This window comes from Peromyscus maniculatus, chromosome 8 (genome assembly GCF_049852395.1).
Source record: "Peromyscus maniculatus bairdii isolate BWxNUB_F1_BW_parent chromosome 8, HU_Pman_BW_mat_3.1, whole genome shotgun sequence".
Lineage (NCBI taxonomy): Eukaryota > Metazoa > Chordata > Mammalia > Rodentia > Cricetidae > Peromyscus > Peromyscus maniculatus.
Genome location: NC_134859.1, coordinates 34,152,882 through 34,177,153, shown reverse-complemented (window position 1 = coordinate 34,177,153; position 24,272 = coordinate 34,152,882). Strand labels below are relative to the sequence as shown.

At 44.8% G+C, this 24,272-nt stretch overlaps 1 protein-coding gene across 3 annotated transcripts in view; it reads right to left on the bottom strand.

Annotated features, from left to right (window-relative positions):
• Positions 1-13,186, bottom strand: part of Rnf130 (ring finger protein 130) — a 108,611-nt gene extending 95,425 nt beyond the window's left edge. The window contains exon 1 of one of the 3 annotated variants that reach the window (XM_076578255.1): positions 12,873-13,186. In XM_076578255.1, the coding sequence (XP_076434370.1) occupies positions 12,873-13,119 (247 nt within the window). In that variant the 5' untranslated portion in view covers positions 13,120-13,186. The remainder of the gene's footprint in view (positions 1-12,872) is intronic. The other 2 variants (XM_076578257.1, XM_076578256.1) reach the window with 2 other exon arrangements.
• Positions 13,187-24,272: the final 11,086 nt, after the last annotated feature.

Here is a 24,272-nt window from a genome sequence, read left to right as displayed (position 1 = left end):
AAATTTCGTTTCCTGTTTCTTTTCTCCACTATAGAGTACATATTATACTTGCCTTATGTTTGCTAGCAACTGCACACAGGCAGAGTATGAAATACTTAAATACTTGACAAATGAAAACTTAGAGTAACTGCCACCACCCAAATGTAGATTTCTAGTTTCATGAGTTAGTCTAGTGACAACACAGAAACAAGAAACTCCATCACTGGTAAGATCTTTGAGGAATCACCGAAAATAGACAATAAGAAACTACCGACCGTAAATAGCACTTCAACACTTACAAATAACAACAGAAAAACATGCAAACAAAGGACCAGTTAGGATACTGATAACCATTAGCAAAAATAAAAAAGTGATCATAAAGAAATAATCTGTAGACACTGTGAAAGAGAAAGCTGTAATCATAGGGTGTCAGTGCTGATACATTAATTAGGTCCAGGAGACAGAATAATGACTCCCCCAAAGATGACCATGTCTTATCCCTAGAACCTATGCCTTCTCACATATTCTATGTATATATAGTACATTTTCCTATAGGATGGGCCACGGCTTTTTGTCAAGATCTATAAGCCCCAAACCCTGGATTAAGATGCAGAAAATATGTTCATGACTGAACAGTGACACAAGTCTACTGGAAGGAGTAAAGGCTGGTGACAAACAGGGTGACATTCAGCGTTTTATAGGCTGAATGAAGCAAAGATACAACAATTATGTGGCTTAGGATGAGATGCTATGAAAAAGACCCCAGGTTTAATTAAGAGTAAGCTGAGGATGAGTCAGTAATTCAGATCTCCAGAATCATCTGTAGAACTTTAGACCGTTATCCACAGATAGAAAGAGCTGCACTTCTACACTGACAAAACCAAACCCTGCAAGACTGTTCAACTTTGGATTTTTCTTTTTATTAGTTTCCCGTGGCTATTATAAAAAATTATCACAAACTTGTTGGGTTAAAAAAACAGAAGTCAGGGTTGGAGAGATGGCTCAGAGGTTAAGAGCACTGGCTGTTCTTCCAGAGGTCCTGAGTTCAATTCCCAGCAACCACGTGGTGGCTCACAGTCATCTGTAATGAGATCTGGTGCCCTCTTCTGGCTTGCAGAGATACATGCAGACAGAACACTGTATACATAACAAATAAATAAATCTTAAAATAAAAAAAATAAAAATAAAACTTAGGTGGGTGTGTACACTGGCACAACTTCAACAACAACAACAACAACAACCTGTTGTATCAGAATTCTGGAAGCCACAAGTCTGAGATCAGGGTATTGGCAGGGCTGATTCCTTCTGCAGGCTGGAAAGAAATCCCGTCAGGTTTCTTTTCCAGTTTCTGTTCCTGCTGACAATTCTTGGTGCTCACTGGCTGTGGAAGGATTTCTGGGTAGTTCCTCCCTCTGGTCCTCTTTTACGTGCCTCTCTCTGTATCCTCCTGTTACTCACTAGTCACTAGAATTCTGGCTCATGTTAATTAGTAAAGTATCATCTTAATCCCTACCTAATGACATATGCAAGGATTCTATTGCCAAACAAGGTCCCACTGAGGTTCTAGGTGAACATGACATTCCCTTCAGCTTCGTTGATAAGGGCACTAATCCCATTCATAAGGATCCCACCCTCATTACCTATTCACCTCCAAAAGGTACCACTTCTAAATATTGTCACTCTGGGGGCCAAGGTTCAGCACAATAATTCTGGGAGAACACCAACATTCAGACCACAGCAACACACAAGACCCCCTGGGTGGAATATTAATAGACAGATGGATACACTTTGAGACCTAAGATGCCACATTCTAAGAACGGCCAAAAGAACCAGGAATATGAAGTCCAAAGGTTAGAGGACTTGAGTCAGATAAGGAAATTCTCAACTATCTACAAACATTTACACTGACTTTTCTTTCAGATGAAAATTCCTTTGTAACACTAAGTTTTCAAAGGATGAGGGTGGTTGATCTCTGTCACAGCCTTTTTCAAGCATACGTTAGGTAAGATGCAGCCTTGATGGGAGGGTTAAGTTTGTGGATCATCAACGAGTTAAATTCAGAGTTTCTGACTGTCTCCCATACCTGTCTCTTTAATGTCAAGTATACAGAACTCTAAAGCTCCACCAAGAACATAAACACTCTGTGTGTGTGCGTGTGTGTGTGTGTGCGCGCGCGCATGTAGGGGAAGGGGTATGGGTGGATGAGACACCAGCCATAAGGTACACATGATAAAAAAAGTTTAGAAGTCCTAAGAACCAAAGGGGCATTGAATGGTTTTAACAAGTAAATTGCTAATGGTAAGATGAATGAATAGCATGAGGGAGAGTGAGGTTAGAACTAAATCAGAGTTCAGACTCCCATTCTAGAGATGAGAAGCTACTGAAGGAGCTAAACAAGGAGTAGCATGGCTGTATAAAATTCTGGATACTGCAAAAGACTGATAGAGGTTAAGAAAAAAATCGGGGGGTGGGGTGGCAGCTGCCTATCAGAGATTCTGAAAACGACAAATACACATTGAACAAAGAAACTGTGCGGAACAGATAATAGATGGAGTTTCAGAGAAATAAGCAAGTATGATTCCTAATTCTGTTTAAATAAGAGGAATGGACAGGGATGTTATTTAGTGGGTTGGGAACACTAGCCAGCAATGGTAGCAGACTGGGAGATGAAAACAGAACTAAAGCTCCACTTGGGACTGATCATTTGGAAAGACTCTAGGATATTTAAGTAAATATAGCAAGGACAAGTCAAACCATACAAGAAAAGGATTACAGGAGGCACGTAGGAACTGCCTTCAGAGTTGAATTAGTGGTACTGGAGATCCAATCTAGAGCCTTAGAGTTCTACACCAAGAGCTACATTCCTAACCCTACTTTTGAGGACAAGGTATATTGCCCAGGCTAGTCTTGAACTTGCAGTTCTCTTGCATTAGTTTTCTGAGTAGCTGACATTAATCACACATGTGTAGTATGTACCTAACTTTAAAAAAAATATTTTCTGATTACTGGATTTTAATTGCCCACTGAGTTTTATTTGTAGAGTCTATGATCTCAAATCTCAGCTGAATTATAAAGTTCCTTGCTTTCCCCCAGCATTCAGCTGCCTTGGCAATAGGAAACTTGGAAATGGTTTTAAAAAAAAAGTAAGACAGAGAGAAAAAGTCCATGCCTCCTCTATGATAGTGGTTTTCCAAAGGTGATCTAGAACCGAGAAAAAAAGGGATGGATATACAGGAAGAGTCACATTAGAAGTCAAGAAGAGGCAGAAACTCATTGGGGCTAGGGGAACAGTTCAATGAACTCAAGTTTGAACTGTAATACAGTGGTAAGGAAGGTACCTTGGAAAGAATAAGAAAACACTAGCCAGACAATTTGGTGACTACAACAGTAAATTATTTTATGTTCATGAACCTAGATCTGTTTAGGAAACAAAGTCAACTGATCTCATAGATCAAGTAGATCTTGAGAAATAGCTTAGTCTCTACACAATCCTAAATAACACATGCCACTGGAGGCAGAGAGGATCTCAGACACTGGGAAAATAGGGAACTCCTTCAAAGGAGGAAAAGAAAAATAGAAAGCAGATTCACTTGCTGTGCAGAGAGGGGAAAGGCTGGGATTTTACACTAAGAAAAGGCAAATTTATTCAACAGCTCACTAACAAGTACAGCTACCCCTCACCCCCTGGTCCCCAGGGGCAGACAACTTCTGTTTTCAGCTCTTCTGCTGACCAGCCTTCACAGTTCTAAAAGACGGTGGCCGCCATTTCTTGGTTTGTCAACTTTACACAGCACCTGTGGATTTGTGATTGTCACAAAAGAGGGTTCAATTCACTTATTCTTCTAAATCTGTTTTGATTTTATTATTTCTTTGTTTTCCTGTGTGGTTAAACCCTTCTAGTGTCTGCAACCCCGTGAGAGGATTCCACTGGCTCCCTCAGAGCTGTCTAACATGCTTTTCTCTCTTTATTTCTTCAGCTTTGTCATCTACTTAGATATCCTTAAGGTCACAAACACCGACTTTCTGCTCTGAAATTGTAATTAACCCCCCATGCTTAATCACCAGATTATTTCTACACAGTGAAAAACCATCATAACTAAAATAAATGTTACCCCCACCCTATAAATACATAGAAAAGTTGAGTCCTTTCACTTGGATCTCATTTCCCTTTCCAGGACTCATTACTCAAAGTCATATACTAGATTAGCTTGCTTTACCTCTGGACCAGTCTTAGCTGGTCTTAGTTATTTTACTAAAGAAAAGCAGACTCTTTCAACATATTCTTGGTGCTTGCTCATGCTAACCAAACCTTGAAGTCATCCTTCTCTTACTGAAGGTACAGAATAAACTTAAAGGGATGGGGGTATAATTGAGTCATAGAGTACTTGTCTAACATGAGCCTGGCCCTGGGCTCAAGGCTAAACACCACAAAACAAGCAAATTTCCAGAAATTTCATCCTCAGTCATCCATCCCCTTCAGGCAGTGAATACCCCCCTTTTGTCCTCATGGACACTCGCCCTCCTCATGGGGTGACATGCCACAGTTTTCCCAGAGAGGTGAGAGGACAGCTGTGTGAGCTGGTTCTCTGGGGATCACACTCAGGTTGTCGGGTTTGCACAGCAAGTGCTCTCGCCCCCTCAGCCACCGCACCAGCCTACTCTCTCTCCTTTTCAATGGAAACTAATAATGTGTGTCTGTCCCTGGAGCTCGTACTCAGGGGGGTACACATACATCACTGAGCTCAGGGACCTGCAGCGATTTGTCTCAATCTAGAGAAATGCCACTGATGATCTAAGCAATACAAACCCCTTCTTATTTTTCATATTGCTTTGAATCCTTGTCCACTGTAAACAAGCTTAACTCAGTCATAGTTCAAACACTTTGTATTTATTTTTGTAGCACACACACAGAGCTTTAATCATGTCCTCTTTTATGGCTGTGTAACATTTCACTGAGTAGATATATCATAATTTATTAAACTCACTCGGGAAACAACACAAAGAGGTGGTTAGAGTATGGGCGCCACCATCAGGCAGGCCTACCTCAAGCCCTGGCCCTGCCCAGTTTCCAAGGCCACAGTATGCTATTTCACTCTTTTTAATTTACCTAACATTAATTGCTCAGTACCCCTCTGCTATGTTCCAAGTACCATATGCAGCACTGAGCATATAAGAGTGGACACAAGAGACGGCTCCCTGCCCTCAGAAACAAAGAAAATAGATACATAATTTCAGTTATGTTAAGTGCTATAAAGAAAACAGGCACCAAATGAAAGACTGGAGTGCCTCGAATTCCCTAAGCACCAAAAGAGGATTAAGAGAACCACCTGCGGCTTTTAGGAAGATTAAACACATTCGGTGTGAAACATCAGCACTCCTTGCGGAACACAGCACATACCCAGCACGTGTTACCTACATGTTGCCTGGGATAAACTGAGAGCACCAACCTACCCTCACCCACAAGTCAGTAGAAATCTTACGCATTTTCAAGGCTCGTGCTCTATCTAGGATGTTTTACCGTCCATTCTCTCTCCTTGTGTTCATGTTTCCTTTTCCGTTTTTGAGCACACTGAGCACATACTTCTAAAGACTGGTTTAACATTCCCATCTTCAATCCTGACATCTAGTTATAGCCTCTCTTTTTCCTCTTCTTCATAAGCCTGGTGATTCTGGATTGAATGCCAGTTTCAGATTTCATGGTTTTTGGAGATACGTGTTAAGTAAGGCATTCCTTTAAATACCACCCTGCCATTTTGGAACAAACTACATGGCCTCCAACCAGTCAGATTCCTTAAAGGTTTGCTTTTAAGTTTCAATGGGGAGAGGGACCCAGAACAGCTTTGCTCTATGAGTAATCTGGCCTCACTACATGCTCCTGCTTATCAGAAGTTTTTCTACTCTGATGAATGAGAACCTCATAGATTCCCAGCCTCCAGTAACTTTTTCATGCAGGTCAGTGACCGACTCAAAGCCAGTCCCCTGCAGCAGCCACTGGCTCTCTGTAGTCCCCTCCTCCTCTCCAGCACTGCCTCACCCTCCTGGTGCTCTGGCTCAGCTCATAAGACTATCTACCTGCATCTGGGCTAGAAATCCCCAGACAGTAGGAGGCAATGGTGGGGCTCCCTTACCTTTCTGTTCCCTCGGGGACCCCCATCTTGTGCTGCCTACCGACCTTATCTAAAACTGCTGCTCACAGGCTGTCTGGTTTTCTAATCAGTTAAGGTTGGAGAGGGAACCAGTATCAGTTGATCTATTACAGTCAGAAGTGGAAGTTCTCAGGTTTGACTTCAAGCCCCTTTGTGCAGGGGTAAGATAGGGGTTCTTTCTATCTCTGGCTGGCCTTGAACTCAGAACTGCCACCTAAGAGCTAAGACTAAAATCATGTGCCAACACGTCCAACTAAACAAATCTCATTTTAAAAAATGAAACCTTTCTAGACCCCAAGTTCATGTAATGTTTTTCACTTGTCTGGTCTCCACACTATTACAGTTCAACAGAGTACAATAATGGAGGCCTTCTCTGTCCACCCTACTCTAGCCTCTCCCAGGACTCTGCTGTCACTTTCACCAGCACACCAAGCGCCACAGGATTAAACACAATTACATATTTGAATGGCTTGCTAGTCTCAAGCACATCCTTACTAGCTTGGATCAAGTGGAGAAGACAGGACCCATTACCTCCAAGAGCTCAGCCTGGACACCTTAGCAATCAGAGCATCAGGTACAATGCAGTCCTTAATGGGGCATATGGCGTTTTCTTAAAGGGGCTGGAGAGAAACGTTTTATCACAGGTCCTGTAAACTTTCCATAACCACAAACTCTGAAGGAACAATATGAAAGCAGCTACTGATGCCAGCTAACACATAGGCATAGCTGTATTCCAATAGAATGCTCTGGAAGCCCTTGCTTCAGAACAAAATTCACCTGCAAACTACACAAAGCCTTCAGTTTTTCAGAATGTTATGCCAAAGTTGTGCTACCCAGCCAAGGCTGATCTTGTCAACAAGATGACCCAAAGTTCTTTCAGGTTAGAATTTATACACATTCCTTTTGTGCACACACAGAGCTTGTATAGCAGGAGCACAGAGTAGGCTTTTAAGTTCTTTTTGATGGCATTTGAAGGGTTCTCTTTGTTTTACTCAAAATTACCTCCAACAACAGGAAAGTTGCACCGTTAAACTTATGGAAAATAATAAAAGCCTAGTGTACACACACACACACACACACACACACACACACACACACACACACACAACACCTAGAAAACTTAAAGATAATAAAGGGTGATGGTCTAGACAAACTTAATGGCTGCATTTTATGAATGGGTCAAGAGTGCTATACTTAAACAACAACAACTAGCCATAAAGACACTCCATTCATCCCACTAACACTGATAGACCGAATCACTAAACCTCCCTCTTCAGGAATTATACAAAGGATGAAGTATACAGCACACATACACTTCCTCTCTTTTACACACACACACACACACACACACACACACACACACACACACACACACACACACACACGGAGCCATGTTGGCTTTGAACTCTTGATCTTCTTGCTACAGCCCCGAGTATGGGCTTTCCCTCCCTCCCATCCCCCCTCTCTGACTTTTCTCTTCCACTCCTCTAAAAATATTTTTAAAATAAGCTTAAATTACATGCAGGGGTATGCGCACATGACTGCAGTTGCCCATGAAAGCCGGATGAACCCCTAGGAACTGCAGTCACAGGCAGTTGTGCGCAACCCAATACGGGTTCTGAGAACCAAACTCAGGTCTTCTGCAGGAAGTACACTGTCTTAACCACTGAGACATCTCTCTAGTCCCACCTCTGCTTTAAATAAAACGTACTTACTGCCAACTGCCTATAAGCAATTTCTGAATGTCAAAATTCAAATTTACCAACAAATTAAAGATTTGGTATATAAGTTTTTTTACTGTTTAGTAAAAAACACAAAGCAAATACAATGTTTAATGATTTGTTACTATAAATGTGCATGTGTATGTACACACATTCTCCCAATGTGACTGGTTTAAAAAGAATAATATTCTTGGGCCAGGATACAGTTCAGTGATAAAGCGCTTGACTAGCACAGCTGAGCCCTGAGTTTAGCCACTAGTACTACAAAGAGAAAATTGAACAATATTCTCTTTAATGAGTCTATTCTGGCAGGTTTCTTAAAAGATTTGTCTTATTCTTTCAGTCACATCTTGTGCCAGGTGAGAGGATCTTAGAAGCCATTAGTCTATTCTTACCAGTGAAGGATTCCTTTTCTGACATTCAAAATGCAGTTCTGCAGTTTGTCTCTTACAACTTGTAATCAGAATTAACCATAAACTAAAAGTGTGTGTGTTCTCTACACAGTGTGGTGGAGCCGCCCTACATCCAGATGCAACCAAATACTGGCCTGGGCAAAGTCAGGAAAATTTACCAGCGGCGTCACGTGACATGTGATGGACATGACATGTGACATGTGATGGCTAAATCTTATGTCCATGAGCAACCCTCAAAGAAGGCAATGCTTCTTAATTCTTAATTAATACACAAATAAATATACTTATCTTTAGCAAAGTTAAAACCTTTTGTTTTAACTTCAGCCCACCATTCTAGATACCGAGACTTTAGGGATCCTGACCATGTCACCCAAGTATCAGTTAAATAGGTCGTTATTGTTGTTTTAACACTGGCATAGCAATCAAAGACTTGCACGATGTAAGAAAGAGCAGAAGGAAAAAGTGGAGGGAGCAAGTAAAGAAACATTTATCAGACACTTTGTTCTAACAGACACAGAAGTAAGAAGGTAGCAAGTTGAGAGCCTGGTAAGGAGGGTGGGTCAGACTTTTCCTAACATTTATATGCTAATAGAAATCATCCAAAAAGTGAAGGGGAAAACATGCCATGTAAAAACATTGTCCACACTGCAAAGCTGAATACAAATATAACACACACACCCCACATGTTCTTCTTGCCCAGCTATTTAATTATTTCAGCTCTGTTTTCAAAGCCTTCAGCTCTTCTGAGCTCTCTTTCTGAATGTTCAGAGTACCTGCTCCCAGGATCATATGTACCTTTTCTGTAACTATTTTGACATCTCTATGTCTGGTAGCTTTCCTCTGCTATTATCAACTCTGATGTTACATGATCTCTTTCACCTTCTGTTTTTATGTCAGTCTCCTTCACTGCTCATGAAAGCTCCTAAATCCAACTTCAGGGTTCCAACAGGACCACAATTTTAAACATAAAAACCTAAGATAAACCTTTTAAAAACGGCGTTGCAACTCTATAATCAGCAAGGTATCGGTAAGGTTTATTACTTGGCAAAGCTATCCTCTAAGCTTTTAACACCCCATCCTGAAATTTTCTGCACAAGGCATAAAGTGGCCAATGCCAAACTCTTGCTGCCAGCAATCTGCATACATACTAATTACATCACCACCACTGGGCTTTCTCCTTCCCCAACCCCCATTCCGGGCTCAAACAAAAAGCTAGTGTGCATGCACATAAAGCACATTTACAATGTCTGTGCCACACACTAGCGAGGTCTGCTCTGCAAAGGGATTATGTGTTTCTAATTCAAAGATGACCATTGCAGCAAGCAGCCAAAAAGCAACTATGATCTGTTCATAAATGTTACAACACACTCCTTCAAAACTCCCTTTCTAAAAATGAATACTTTATCGGGTAACATGTAAATGTTAGCCCAGAACAAAGAGCATCTCCACTCACTGCATCTGGTTTAATAAAAAATATTTGTTTCAAAGTATACTTGTTTAGGAAGTAATTTACAAAGTAGAATGGTAACATTTTCCAAAACATACTTTTAAAATAGCAAAGCTTCTAAGGAAAAGTAAAGCCAATGTGTCATTTACAAAGATAGGACAGTAAAACTCAGTAATTCATACATGCTTAACTGTGCAACTCATACTGGCCTGTAAAGAGCATTGCAAAATAACAAGAGTTTCTAACTTCACAAATCAAGCTATAGACATAGAACTAGCCCTTACAGTAAGCATTAGGAAAACTGTAAAGTTCTTTTGTCTTTTGAAAAAGGTACTATTGTTTTCATTTGGGGGAACAGGGTCTTATACCATAGCCCAGCCTGTTCTGGGACCCACCATGGAGCATCAGTCCTCAGGCAATTCCACTGTTGGGATGACAAATGCCCACCCACCACCACACCTAGCTTTAAATGGTTTTCTTAAACAGGAATCATTGTATTTTATTTATTTTACAATATAATTTAATTCTCCATATCAGCCACGGATTCCCTTGTCCCCACCCCTTCCCAAACATGAATAATTTTACCAGTCTTCTACTACAGTCTTCTTTTTAAAATACATTACTGGGTTTCTAGTGCACAAGCAGAATGTCACCTTGGATTCCATATAAACCCACAGGTGTAGAAACAACTTATAGGTAGACTACCTGGGAAAAGAGCCCCTCTGAATGGGAGCTTCTTAAAGATGCTTTTAAGAGCTTGCAGGCTATTGCCCTCCTTTTCCGCCAGGGCTTTTAATGGTGCTTGTGAGTTTCAATCAGCACTTGCTGGACTCAGAGGCCACATGGGCGAAGACCATTTGTCCAACATTTGATTGAAGCCACCTACAGGTTCCCACCATCATCATCCTGAGAAATCCTGGAACAATTCTCATGTGGTAAGGGCTGGAGAGATGGCTCAGCAGTTAAGAGCAGTTGGTTTTGCAGAGGACAAGGGCTCGGTTGCCAGCACCCACAGGATGGCTCTACTCTAGTTCCAGGGGATCCAACACTCTCTTCTGGTCTCTGTGGGCACTACACACACATTGTACACATACATACAGGCAAAATACCCACACATAAAATAAGTAAATGTTTTTTAAAGATACAATAATGACACCTCTTCTCCACGGGAGAGGCAAATACATTATCAGTCTATTTTTTGAATAGGAAATGAAGCCACTAGGCACAATTATTTTTGCCAGAATCACACAGTGTATGTGCAGCACAGGTCTGATATGGAGCCTTTAACCTCACAATGCTATTTTCCCAGTGACAGGATAAGACGATTGACTTTTAGTTCCCAACACCTTTCAGCTGGAACCCCTGAAAGCATTCTCCAAGATGGGGCTCAATTTGGGGGTGACAAGCAACAGATAGTAGCACAGGAAACATTTTGGAGTCTAGCATCTTAAGTGAGGGCGGTGGTCTTGGGGTACCTGGGGGAACCAAGCCCCAAGTGCAAACCACAGATTTCACAACACTGGACAGTTCTTGCTGCGGAGCAGCTTGCCTCTTTCTTCCTCTTCCTCCCCTTCCACATGACCCTCACGGCTCTTTTCCCCATCAGAAAATAGTATAGCATTGTTACTGCCATAGTTTGGCAACATTGCATGTCCCAACCACAGTGACTGGCACAGAGCAGGCAGCAAATATTTATTGAATGGAGCAAAGACAAAAACTGCTTCTATGGTCAAGTAGGGACCTTAAGTGCTGTTTCTAACCTAGTGGGATAAGAAAAACACCATAAGCATCTGGTCACTGGTGTAAAATGAACGTTTAGGAGCCCAGTCTAACTGAAAGACAGGTACAGTAAAGCCTTATGTGACACCCCCAGCCCCAGCCAGTATGTCTCAAGGAAAACAGCTTAGTATGGGTTATTCAAATACAGAGCCCGCCCAGAGGGGCTTTTTTTTTTTTTTTTTTTTTTTTAATATTTTAGACTACAAAAGCAAACACCATTACCCTAAAGACTAGATTAGGTCATCTGAACACGAATAGCAGCTGGTTTTTTTTTTTTTTTTTTTAAATCCTCTCAACGTTCTAAATATGAGAGTGTATAGAGAGGATAGGAGACATCTCCCCAAAGTTCTGCCTGCCAAAGCCCCCAAATACCACACTCCACGGAGATATGTGCCCTTTAAAACACTACCAGTATGCCGGGCGTGGTGGCGCACGCCTTTAATCCCAGCACTCGGGAGGCAGAGCCAGGCGGATCTTTGTGAGTTCGAGGCCAGCCTGGGCTACCAAGTGAGCTCCAGGAAAGGCGCAAAGCTACACAGAGAAACCCTGTCTCGAAAAAAACCAAAAAAAAAAAAAAAAAAAAAAAAACACTACCAGTAATTAACAGATACAAGTTTTACATCAAATCATTAGCTATGCACAGACTGAATACACGGGGCGGGGGGTGGGTTGGGGGGTGGAGCGGGAACGTGAGGCTACATCAAATGGCTTCAAAGACGATTCCTGACCATTTTACCACTTTCCCTCTGGGTGGGCACCCGTGATCGAAGACTTGGCTACTAGTTCAGCTACTCTCGCGTTCTTGATAATGTGAAAATCTCCAGCGTCTCATGACAGCAAAACTACCCGGGCCAGAGAAAGCCAAAAGCAACAGGGACCCCCCTCCCCTTAGCCACTAAAGAAAAAAACCGGCACGTTTTGACGTTCGGGGCGGGGAGGGGGGGACGGAACGGGGGGCTCTCATCCCTCGAGATTCACTGCAGTAATAAATCCGTGGGATTTCAGGAACAAACCTGCCGATTCCAAAATACAGGTTAAGCATCTCGTCCACCATGAAGTAGTTCTGCGCCCCTGCACCACCTCCTTTGTCTCAACTGTCCCTGCAAACTCGCATTTCAGTGCCCTCCAGTAAACAAGCTACCTACATGAAAAAGAGGGGGACGTTCTGCATCTTTTATTTTTTTGTTTTTATTTTTTATTTTATTTTAGGGAGGAGATGCAGCAGGCTTTCTGGAGCCTCTTTCCCCAGCGGGGAGCAGGCCAGGCTCCACAGCGCGGGGACCTCGATTCCCTAAGCTGGCGGCCGAACCGCGCGCAGACACCCGGCCACGCCGCCCCCGCGCCCCCTGCCCCCCGCCCGACCTCGGGCTCGGGCCCCCAGCCTCACCTCCGTGGATGGGCAGCGGTGCCAGCACCTGGCCGCGGACCTCGGCCTTGGGTGAGTCGAGCCCGTAGCGCCCGCGGTCGATGCGGAACGTGAGCGGGGTGCCGCGGCCGGGCTCCTGCACCGTCACGTTGATGAGCGCCGTGTAGTACTCCTGACTCGCGTTGTCCGCCCGCGTCGGCCACAGGCTGCAGGTCAGCAGGGCCAGCGCCGCGAGCCGGGCCGGGCCCGCCCGCGCCGCGCCGCTCATCGTCCCTCCGGCCGCCGCCGCCGCCGCCGCCGCCGCTCGCGGACCGGGCTCCGGGGCCGGCGCTGAGAGGCGGGGCGGGCGCGGCCCGGGCTGCGGCGGGAGCGCGCGCGCGCCCCGCGACGGCTCGGGCACGAGCACGGCCCTCCTCGGCGCCGCGGCCCCGCCGCTCGCCGCCCTCACGTCCGCGGCCCGCGCTCGCGAGCGCGCGCCCGTGGGGCCCTCAGGAGGACAAGGCGTGCTGCCTGGCTCTTCAGGGCCGGGGGAAGGCCGAGGGACCAGGCCTGTGGGCAGGGCGCCTGAGAGGACTCGGGAGGATGGGAAGGAGGGGTGCCGACTGCCCCCAGGTCAGCGATGCCGCCTCAAGCGCGTGCCCGCTGCGCCTTCCCCCGCCCCCCCCCCCCCGTCCTCTTCAGCCGGGCGGCTACGCGCAAGCCCGAAGCGCAAACCCGACCAGCGCGCATGCGCGCCAGGCCCTGCCTACTCCCGCCCTCCCGCACGAGGGCCAGGGGCGGTCCAGTCACCTGCTTGCTGGCACACGGCAGCTGGGTGAATTGCCCCGGGCTTCATAGCCCGCTACGACCTGGATCCGTGAAGCTTTCCAAGAACCTATAGAGATGTTAGAGATACGACCATAAAAGAAACCAAGCTAAACGTTAAGTTTTAAATGAAATGCCTTTGAGAGCTAACATTCCCACCGGGTCGGTTGCATATTGTATAATAATTGACATCGGTCGGGAGGTGGCTTTGTGTTTGGCAGCAGAGGCGTCTGAGTGGTTAGCAAGATCCGTTAGAGACAGATGTAAACCTCCTAAGGTTGGTACGATCCTCTCCTCCCCCCAGGATGCCCAGATCCACAGACGCTCACTTCCTGTCTGTGAAATGGTATAGTACTTGCAGCATTTAACAAGGGCGCTGCTCTGTTTCTCCTGTAGTTGGGCCTTTCTTCACAGAGTGGACTAGAGCACCCATTCTCAGACCTGAGACCCTGGAGTTGCCTGCCAGAAAGTCGCAGGCTATGTTTAGAGCCTACATGGGGCTTTATCTAATAAGAATCTCCTCTGCCCCTCCCATTTGTGCTCTCTCCTCTCTGTTGAAAATGCTCATGGCCCCTAGTTCTTGCCCTTACGAGGGTCTTCAGTGTGGGGGATGCTCATGCCCCTGGCAAGAAGTAATACCGCAGAAGTCCACAGACGCCACCCTATTAAACCAGGCCACAAGAAGGGGGTGCTCCTATTGATCTCTTTCAGCTGCTGTGAGTTTATCAAGGAGAAAATTGATTTGAGAGTACTTTTAAAAATTTTATTTAAAGCCGGGCGGTGGTGGCGCACGCCTTTAATCCCAGCACTCGGGAGGCAGAGCCAGGCGGATCTCTGTGAGTTCGAGGCCAGCCTGGGCTACCAAGTGAGCTCCAGGAAAGGCGCAAAGCTACACAGAGAAAACCTGTCTCGAAAAAAAAAAATTTATTTAAAAAAAAATTAATGTGTTATCACGTGGTGGTGGTGCCCGCCTTTAATCCCAGCACTTGGCAGGAGGATCTCTGTGAGTTGGAGACCAGTCTGGTCTACAGAGTGAGTTCCAGGACAGCCAGAGCTACATGGAGAAACCCTGTCCTGAAAAACTAAAAAAAAAAAAAAAAAAAAAAAAGTGTATGTTTGTGTGATTGCATGGGTTTATGTGCACCACATACATGCTGGAGGCCAGAAGCGGGAAATAGAGACCCTGGAACTGGAGTTAGAGACAGTTGTGAGCTACCATGTGAGTGCTGGGAATCAAACCTGTGTCCTCTGCAGGAGCAGTCTGAGCTATTTCACCACTGTGCTGAGCCATCTTTCCAGTCCTCCAGAGTGCTTTTAACTTTCCCCTGACAGTCACTGGGGGACTCCCCACATACACTGTTTTTGTTTGGGACAGGCTCTTGCGATATAGCCCTGCTGGCCTGAAACTCACTATATAGATCAAGCTGTCCTCAAATTCACAGCAGCCCTCCTGTCTCTACCTGGGGAGTGCTACCACGTCTGGTTATGACCTCCACTTTAAGAGGAGGTCTTGATGCACAGCCTTAGTAGACACCAGCATCTCGGGCGATGCTAAGGCCACTTTGTTCTGGAGGGTGTCATTGTCCTTGACTTCACTATAGTAGTGATAGAAAGTTGCCTTATTTTCAAAGAGTAAAACACACACAACAGCATTTTAGCACTTTAACAATGTAATGCTCATTCTTGGGTAACCATCACCGCTATTTATCCATAGGACACTTGCCATCTCACAAAATGAAGCTGTGCTCATCAAACAACTCCAAACTTCATGCTGTCAGCCTCTGGCCACCGCCCATGCGCCATCTCTCTGGAGCCGACTGCTCTAGTCTCATATAAATGGAACTACCTGGTATTTTTTCTTCCGACATCCTCAAGATCCATCCATGCTGTCACAATGTGCTCCTTCCTCTTTCAGGCTGAACAGCGTCTTGATTTGCTTTCATTTGTCCGCCGAGGGCCACCTGAGTTGCCCCCACAGTTTAGCTATTGCCAAGAAAGGGGGCTGTGAACACAGGCATGTGAGTCTCTCTTGAAGTGTCTGCTTCCAGTTGCTCTGTGTATGTACTCAGAAGTGAAATTTCCAGACCAGTCATTTTATGCTGCATGTCTTTGGGGGGGGGGGGCTGGGTCACTCATACTGTGTCCCACAGCAGCTGTGCCATTTTACATAGTCACCAACAGTGCATCAGGGTTCCACTTGCCCTTCAGCCTCACCGACACCTGTTTTCTCTGATTTTCTTAACAACAGCCAATGTGGTGGATGTGGTGTGGTATCTCCTTGGAGTTTTGATTTGCATCTTCCTATTGATTCGTGATGTGTCAAGCATCTCTCTATGCACTTACCCCTAAAAATCAAGTTAAAGATGAATTCACTAAAAGTATAAGGTAGGGACTTGGAATGTGGTTCAATTGGTAGAGTGCTTGCCTAGCATGCCCAAGGCCCTGGGTTCACTTTTCAGTGCCGTGTAAACCAGGTGTGGTGGTAGATGCCCGTAATCCCAGCAGTCAGAGGAGATGGAGGCTGAAGGATCAAGTCATCCTCAGTTACATAATGAGTTCAAGGCCATCAAGGCAATCCTGGGATACATGCAATCCTGTCATCGAAACTAAAGGTATAAAGGTATTTGGTAAATAAGAACAGTGCACTTGGGGTACTTGGGTGTGGCAGATCTCGTGGAAGACATGGACTGAGATCTGAATAGAGCCTCAGTTGCCTGTGAGTGAGATGCCCTCATGCCCACCTTGACTGAGTCTTCTCCCTGTCTTCACCAAATGCCACTTTCCTCTTCTCTACAAATCTGTCACCTGCCTCTCATCCCGTTTCCCAGTTCATAAGAATTCCTAGATCACCTGTATGTCTCATGTCAGAGTCCCCTCTTCCCAGAGTGCCACCGAGATCTCAGCTACAGCCTTCCGAGGTTCCAGACTCTATTAAGGGCTTCAGTCTATCAGGATCTGATCTATAGCTAGGAGCAGTGTCTACCTTCTTCAGGATCATGGATGTAGATCCTGTGTGTAAGGCTCATTGAACAGTGCTTGGCGGCTCCAGGGATTAAAGCCTAAGCATGGTCCCATGGGCAGTGCTGAAACTCTCAAAGGGTTGTCCAGATTTCTCAAAGCCAGTCTTTCCCGCCTCCCCTTCCTCCTCTCCCTCCTTTCCTCTTCTCCAAATCCTCTTTCACATCTTCTTTCTCTTGTGCTTCCTTGTTTATTTTATTAAATTTTCTTTCTCTTTATTTCTTTGCTTTTTGAGATGTGGTTTCTCTATGGTACAGCCTTGACCTTTCTGAAACTCACTTTGTAGACCAGTCTGGCATTGAACTCACAGAGATCTTCCTGCCTCTGCTCATTGAGTACTAACATTAAAGGCATGTGCCACCATACCTCCAGCCTATTAAATTTTCTAAATGACCCATTGGTCCCGCCAGAACCTGCTCTTATTTTATTATCGGTATATTCATTTTTATCATGACTCTCACTCTCATTTCCTGTCCCACAGACAACTATTCTAGTGTACTTAATGTGTCTCTGTTTTTTTTTTTCTTCAAGATGTGTGTTTTCTAACATCATGTACTTTTTAATTATTAAATACTACTGGGTATGAGTATCTTGTCTTTCAGTCTCTTCATTCAGTACTATATTTGGTTTTTAGCTTTACATTTATTAATGTTTATGCTGAAATGTAACATCTAGGGGCTGGGAAGGCAGCTCTGGAATGAAGAGGTTACTGTGAAACTGTGAGAACCTAAGTTCTGGTCCCCAGAACTCACTTAAAGGCAGACATGTTAGCATGTGTCTGTAACCCCCGAGTTCCTATGGGAAAAAGGGAGGTGGAGATAGGAAAATACCCAGAAGATACCTTGCCTCAAACAAGGTAGAAGGCAAGTACAGACATCCAAGGTTGTCCTCTGACCTCCATACATACACCATGGCATAAACACATCCACCATATAGACAGTGAACACACACACACACACACACACACACACACACACACACACACACGGCACACAAAGATCACATCTGTAGGAAAGTGCAGAAATCTTGTGTGCACACCCAACAAACGTTTCCAAGGTGAAAACCCTTTTGTAATAACTATCTAGAACAAGACAGAGAACATCACTAGAACCTCTGAAAATCTTCCTGGCCTTCTCAATGATGAGCACCCTGGTATTCTGATTCCTGTGGCCATAAGTTAGTTTGATTTACATAAATAGAACCATTTAACACATACTCTTTGGTGTCTGGTTTCCTTTCTTTTTAAAATGATTTGTTTATTTTTATTTTATGTGCATCTGTGTTTTGCCTGCATGTATGTCTGTGTGAGGGCATCATATCCCCTGGAACTGGAGTTACAGACAGTTGTGAGCTGCCATGTGGGTGCTGGGAATTGAACCCAGGTCCTCTGGAAGAGCAGTCACCATTCTTAACTGATAAGCCATTGCTCCAGCCACTGGCTTCTTCCTTCTTTCTTTCTTTCTTCCTTCCTTCCTTCCTTCCTTCCTTCCTTCCTTCCTTCCTTCCTTCCTTCCTTCCTTCCTTCCTTCCTCTCTCTCTCTCTCTCTCTCTCTCTCTCTCTCTCTCTCTCTCTCTCTTTCTTTCCTCTCTCTCTCTCTCTTTCTTTTTTTTTTTTTTTTTTTTTTTTCGAGACAGGGTTTCTCTGTGTAGCTTTGTGCCTTTCCTGGATCTCACTTGGTAACCCAGGCTGGCATCGAACTCACAGAGATCCGCCTGGCTCTGCCTCCCAAGTGCTGGGATTAAAGGTGTGCGCCGCCGCCGCCGCCGCCGCCGCCGCCGCCGCCGCCGCCGCCACCACCACCACCAGCACCCGGCAAAAGTTTTCCTCTAAATTACTGTAGAGTGCTGGTTCTCTCTCTCTCTCTCTCTCTCTCTCTTTTTTTCTTCAGAGCTAAGGACTGAACCCAGGGCCTTGTGTTTGCTAGGCAAGTGCTCTACCACTGAGCTAAATCCCCAACCGCCACTGGCTTCTTAATGTTATGGCTGGAATTCTTTTCCTTCATTTTAATTTAGTCAGTCATAGTTGTTTTTTTATTTCCTGTGTAGTATTCCACTATTGATTTGTTTATTATCCTATTGATGAGCACTGTTATTGATTTTTCTCTTGGGACTATGACAAACAGAGGCGTTAAGAAACTGTGTTTACTATGCTGCCTCCTCCTCCTTGCCCCCTCTCCTCATGCTCCTGGACTTTGAGCCTGTGACCTTACTTTTGCTCTGAGGGATTATGACTTTGATAGTACATATGGAGCTCTCCACATCCCTGGCAGCCTCTCCCTGCAAAAGATGTTGTGGATCCCAGCAAGGTCAAAATTGCTGGCCCCAGTCTGGGCTCTGGTGTGAGACCCCACATCCTGTCGTCCTTCACAGTAGACAGCAGCAAGACTGGCCTAGCTCCACTGAAAGGGAGGAGCCTGGAACCATGGGGCCTCATGGAGCCAGTGAATGTGGTGGTCTGTGGCTATGTTACACACACAGAGACTTATTATACCTTATCTTAGGAGGGGGCCCTACATTGCCTCCACAAATATACCGATGAAGAGATTGTTCGAAGTAACAGGACAATTAATTGCTCTACTACTAAGTTTTATATACAGCCCATTTGTTATGGCTTGAATATTTATTCCCAAGTATTTATGTGTTGGCAACTTAATCCCTGAAGTCCTATGTTGATGGCATTTGGAGGTGATGGGGTCAGGAGGGTGCTGGCTCATGAACAGATTGATCCATTTATGGACTTGTGGGGTAATGAACCGGTGAGTTATTGAGGGGTGACTTAGTTACAAAAGCAAGTGCTCTCCAGCTTGCTGGCTCTGCCCTGCCATGAGATGCCTTCTACTGTGACAGGATATGGCAAGAAGGCCCTCGGCAAATGTCGAGGCCGTGATCTTGGATCTCTCAGCTTCCAAAACCATAAGCCAAATGCACATCTACCCTTTATCAATCACCCAATCTCAGGTAATGTGTTATAGCCATAGGAAATGGACAGTGTCCGAGGTTTGGGTGTTGCCTATTTGCATCCAGGAGAGCTTCAGCTTTAGAGACAAGACAGAGGTATACTTAGCTTCGGAAGAAGTACCACTACCTTTTCTTAACAGCCTTCCCTGGACTCCAACTTGAACCTCTCTTTTCTGTCTCCATGCTGGATGTCTCCACTATTATTACTGATCACACCCCATGCCCAAGCTGTGACCATGGATAAATTATTACAGAAACTGATCCAATGCTATGGAGTAGGATGTGCTGGAGGTATGTCCTGTCGGTCAGCCAATCCTCAGAGTGCTACAGGTGGCCTGGAATCCTAACCCAGATCTATGTAGGAACTGCCTCTCATGCTAGCATATTCACCTCGGATTCCCCCCTCTCTCCTTGGGAATGATGTGAACAGCCATGTCCTTTTCATATAATGGCTTCACAGGGACAGGTTCTAGGGTCCCAGAGTCCAATCTTTGGATCATCAGATCCCACACACGGTGTCCTAGTAGCTTTTTTATTTCTGTGACAAAACACCATGGACAAGATAACTTATAGAAGGAAACGTTTACTGGGTCATGATTCCAGAAGTTAGAGTTCGTGATCATCATGGCAGGGAGCATGGCAGCAGGCAGGCAGGTGTATCACTAGAGCACTAGTTGAGAGCTTACCTCTTTACCAGAAAGTAGGAGGCAGGGAGAACTAACTAGGAGTGATGTGGGCTTTGAAACCTGAAATCCCACCCCCTAGTGACACACCTCCTCCAATAAGGCCATACCTCTTGATCCTTCCCAAACAGTTCTGCTAACTAGTGATCAAATATTGAAATATAGAAACCCACAGGGGCCATTCTCATTCATTTTAGCCAGGTGTGGTGGCTTACAGCTATAATCTCAGCACTCAGGAGGCTGAGGCAGGAGAATGGCTCAAGGTTCAAAGGCTATACCTTGATTTCCAGGCCAGTGAGGACTATAGAGTGAGACTTTGTTTCAAGTACTTCTTTCTTCCTTCCTTCCTTCCTTTCTTTATTTTATTTATTTATTTATTTATTTGGTTTTTTTTGTTTTGTTTTGTTTTTCGAGACAGGGTTTCTCTGTGCAGCTTTGCGCCTTTCCTGGAACTTGCTTTGGAGACCAGGCTGGCCTCAAACTCACAAAGATCCGCCTGCCTCTGCCTCCCAAGTGCTGGGATTACAGGTGTGCGCCACCACCGCCTGGCTTGTTTTTTTGTTTTTTGTTTTTGTTTTTGTTTTTAATTTTCCGGAGCTGAGGACCGAACCCAGGGCCTTGTGCTTGCTAGGCAAGTGCTCTACCACTGAGCTAAATCCCTAACCCCTATTTTATTTATTTATTTATTTATTTATTTATTTATTTATTTATTTATTTATTTTTATTTATTTATTTTTTTTTTTGGTTTTTCGAGACAGGGTTTCTCTGTGTAGCTTTGCGCCTTTCCTGGAGCTCACAGGGTAGCCCAGGCTGGCCTCGAACTCACAGAGATCCGCCTGGCTCTGCCTCCCGAGTGCTGGGATTAAAGGCGTGCGCCACCACCGCCCGGCCTTATTTTATTTATTTTTTAAAAAAATTTTTTGAGGTAGTCTCCTGTAGGCCAGGCTGGCCTGGACTCATTGTGTAGCTGAGAATGACCCTGACATTCTGATCCTCTTGCTCTGTTCCCAAATGCTGGGGTTACAGGTGTGCCAGCATGTCTGGTTTTAAAACACTCATTTCAATTTTATCTTCTCCTTTGCAGTGAGTGATTTGACTTTCAATGATAGTCATATCACCTGTCTTCAGGTATAGCTCAATGGTAGAGTACTTGGCTAACATTGACCAGGGGCTAGATCCTATCCCTAACCACAAAGAAAAATAAAGCATAGAAGGGGAGGGGGGAAAGAATCTTGAAGAAAATTATTTGAGTAATTGTTAAGTGGAACCTGAACACTGTGAAAATCTGAAATAGATGTTTTTAAGTCAAATTATAGGACACACCAACAGAAGAGTAGTGAGAGAGAGACACCAGGACTGGGTTCGCATCAGTGGTGCACTAGAGCCTGTTGTTACATATCCAGGAATGTAGAGAGCCAATGGTACCCTGAAACTGACCGTGCTATCAGGCTAATATTTACAACGTGAAAATTGACGGTCCCTAGGAACCAGGATGTGCTCAGGACTCTACATCTTCCTTCTTTCCTTCTCCCTCTAGTTGTTCCTTATTTTTCACGATGATTTATATCAGTGCCAGCGGTTCACATAAGTGTTTGGCCATAGGTCAGCTGTATGGTGTCTGCTTGTCCCCTTGCCTCCAGGTCAGCATCCCTATATGAAGTAGAGATGTGGTTCCTATCCCTCTAATTTTAACAGCTGCTCCTCTGGTGATGGGCACCTGCAACCTATAGCTACTAGCCAGCCCACTTCCTCATGACTTGTTGCTGGAAAGACAAGGACTTTGGAAAGATCTAGCTCATGGTCAGGTGAGTCTGAAATCCTGCTGTCCCACAGACATCCCTGGAACAAGCCAGCCTGAGTGCATGGATGCTCAGGTGGACCAGCGTCCCGCACACTTGGGTACCAGGTGCCACCCTGCTGGCAGGCACAACAACATAGAAAATCCACAACATATCTGTGTTATTGACTGTTGTGGAATGCTGTCTTCCAAGTATAACAGCCATTACCATCTTAATCAGAGCGGCTGTGATCACAAGAGGCCAAGGTCACACATGCTGACTTCCCTCATAGAAGGAATTTGGGGGTCTCTGTGTCTACAGAGTGAGTTCCAGGACACAGAGAAAATTACACAAACAGAGAAGATACGTTTTATAGATTGACACTCTCCAATAAGGGTCTTGGGGAGGATCCAGTGTGGTCTTGGCTATATAAATAGTGCAAAGCTCACCAGGCTATTAACTTAATTTGCTCCCAGCCTTCTGGGCAGATAACCAGTTATGCATCCCTTCCTTTAAAAACAAACAAACAAACAAAAACCTGTGTGGTTAACATGCCTGGATCCCCCCATTGCCTATCTGTGAGTACAAGAACTTCCCACAGAGAAAGAGGGATCGAGGGTCATGAGACCCTCACCTTCGGTTCAGCCATTCTATTTGCACCTTTCTCCCTAGTGTAAGTAATTCTGCCATAGCTGTATGTCATCTTGGGAGATCTGGAGTTCCTAGAGTGTGGAGAGTTAACTTAAGGGGGACTTCAGTCTCATGGCTACAACTTCATCGTCCATGCTCTGGTGAGACTTTAGTGAGACTGCTGTTTTGGGGTCACCCACACTCCTCTAAGTAACCCTCCACTCATACTCCTTCTGTGAGTGACCCCTCACTCATACTCCTTCTGTGAGTGACCCCTTATTCATACTCCTTCTGTGAGTGACCCCTCATTCATACTCCTTCTGTGAGTGACCCTTCACTCATACTCCTTCTGTGAGTGACCCCTCACTCATACTCCTTCTGTGAGTGACCCCTCATTCATACTCCTTCTGTGAGTGACCACTCACTCATACTCCTTCTGTGAGTGACCACTCACTCATACTCCTTCTGTGAGTGACCACTCACTCATACTCCTTCTGTGAGTGGCCTTTCACTCATACTCACTTTGTGAGCGGCCCCTCACTCACACTCCTGTAAGCAAGCTCAATAAACTCAATGCTTCACCAAACCAGGCTTGAGTGGAGTTGTTTCTTTGGTTTGTTGTTGGTGCTCATTGTGGTGAGGAAAATTTTGTTTATGCCTTTTCAAGAAAAGTTCAAACAACAGTGATTCCTTCCAAAATTTAATATTACTCAATGAAGAATGGTTAATATGTGAAAAAGCTTTTTAAATGGCACCTGTATGCTCACTACTTGAATTTAGCCCTAGTCATTACCATTTGGTCATAAAGGCTCTTTACATTGCTTTCTTATTTTGCCTGAATTATTTGGTGATAGTCTTAGTCCATTTTCCATCACTATAGAAATATACTTGAGAAAGGGTCCTTTATAAAGAAAAGGGGTTTATTTACCTCATAGTTCCAGGCCAGCAGGAGATCCTGTCTCCTAAAAACATATGGTGGCTCTTGAAGACTAACACCTAGTTTTGACCTCTGGCTGTTATGTGCACTCACACACATGCATCCACACCCCCACACTCAAAGAAGTAGAGAGCTTTCCTGAGGCTTGAAGCTTGTTTCCTGCCCAGGACTACACTACTCAAAATTTACCAAGAAACCTACTGAGTTCTTCAAATACTTAGTCAACAACACAAGTGCCTTGTATTCTTTTTCTGTCTAAATACCAGAATTATTTAATGATTACTGTAACCATCCTAATTTTCATATACCAGGAACTTCAAAAAATGGAAGTGGTCAGACTCCCCTTACCTCTAAGTGGACAGCCTAGAGGAAGGAAGCTGGCATCCTTCCTTTGCTGCCAGAGTCTTTTTAGGGAAGCCATATGGCAGAGCGTATAGAGGAAAGACCTGTCACACTGACCATACCCACAAGCCCAGGGCTCACAGGCCATATTGGACACAGTGGCTTTGGGGTCAGGTGAGGTGCCACTGTAAAAAACAGATGTCTATAAACAGATGGGCTGGGATGTAACTCAGTTGGTAGAGTGCTCACCTAGCATTCAGGAAGTCCGAGG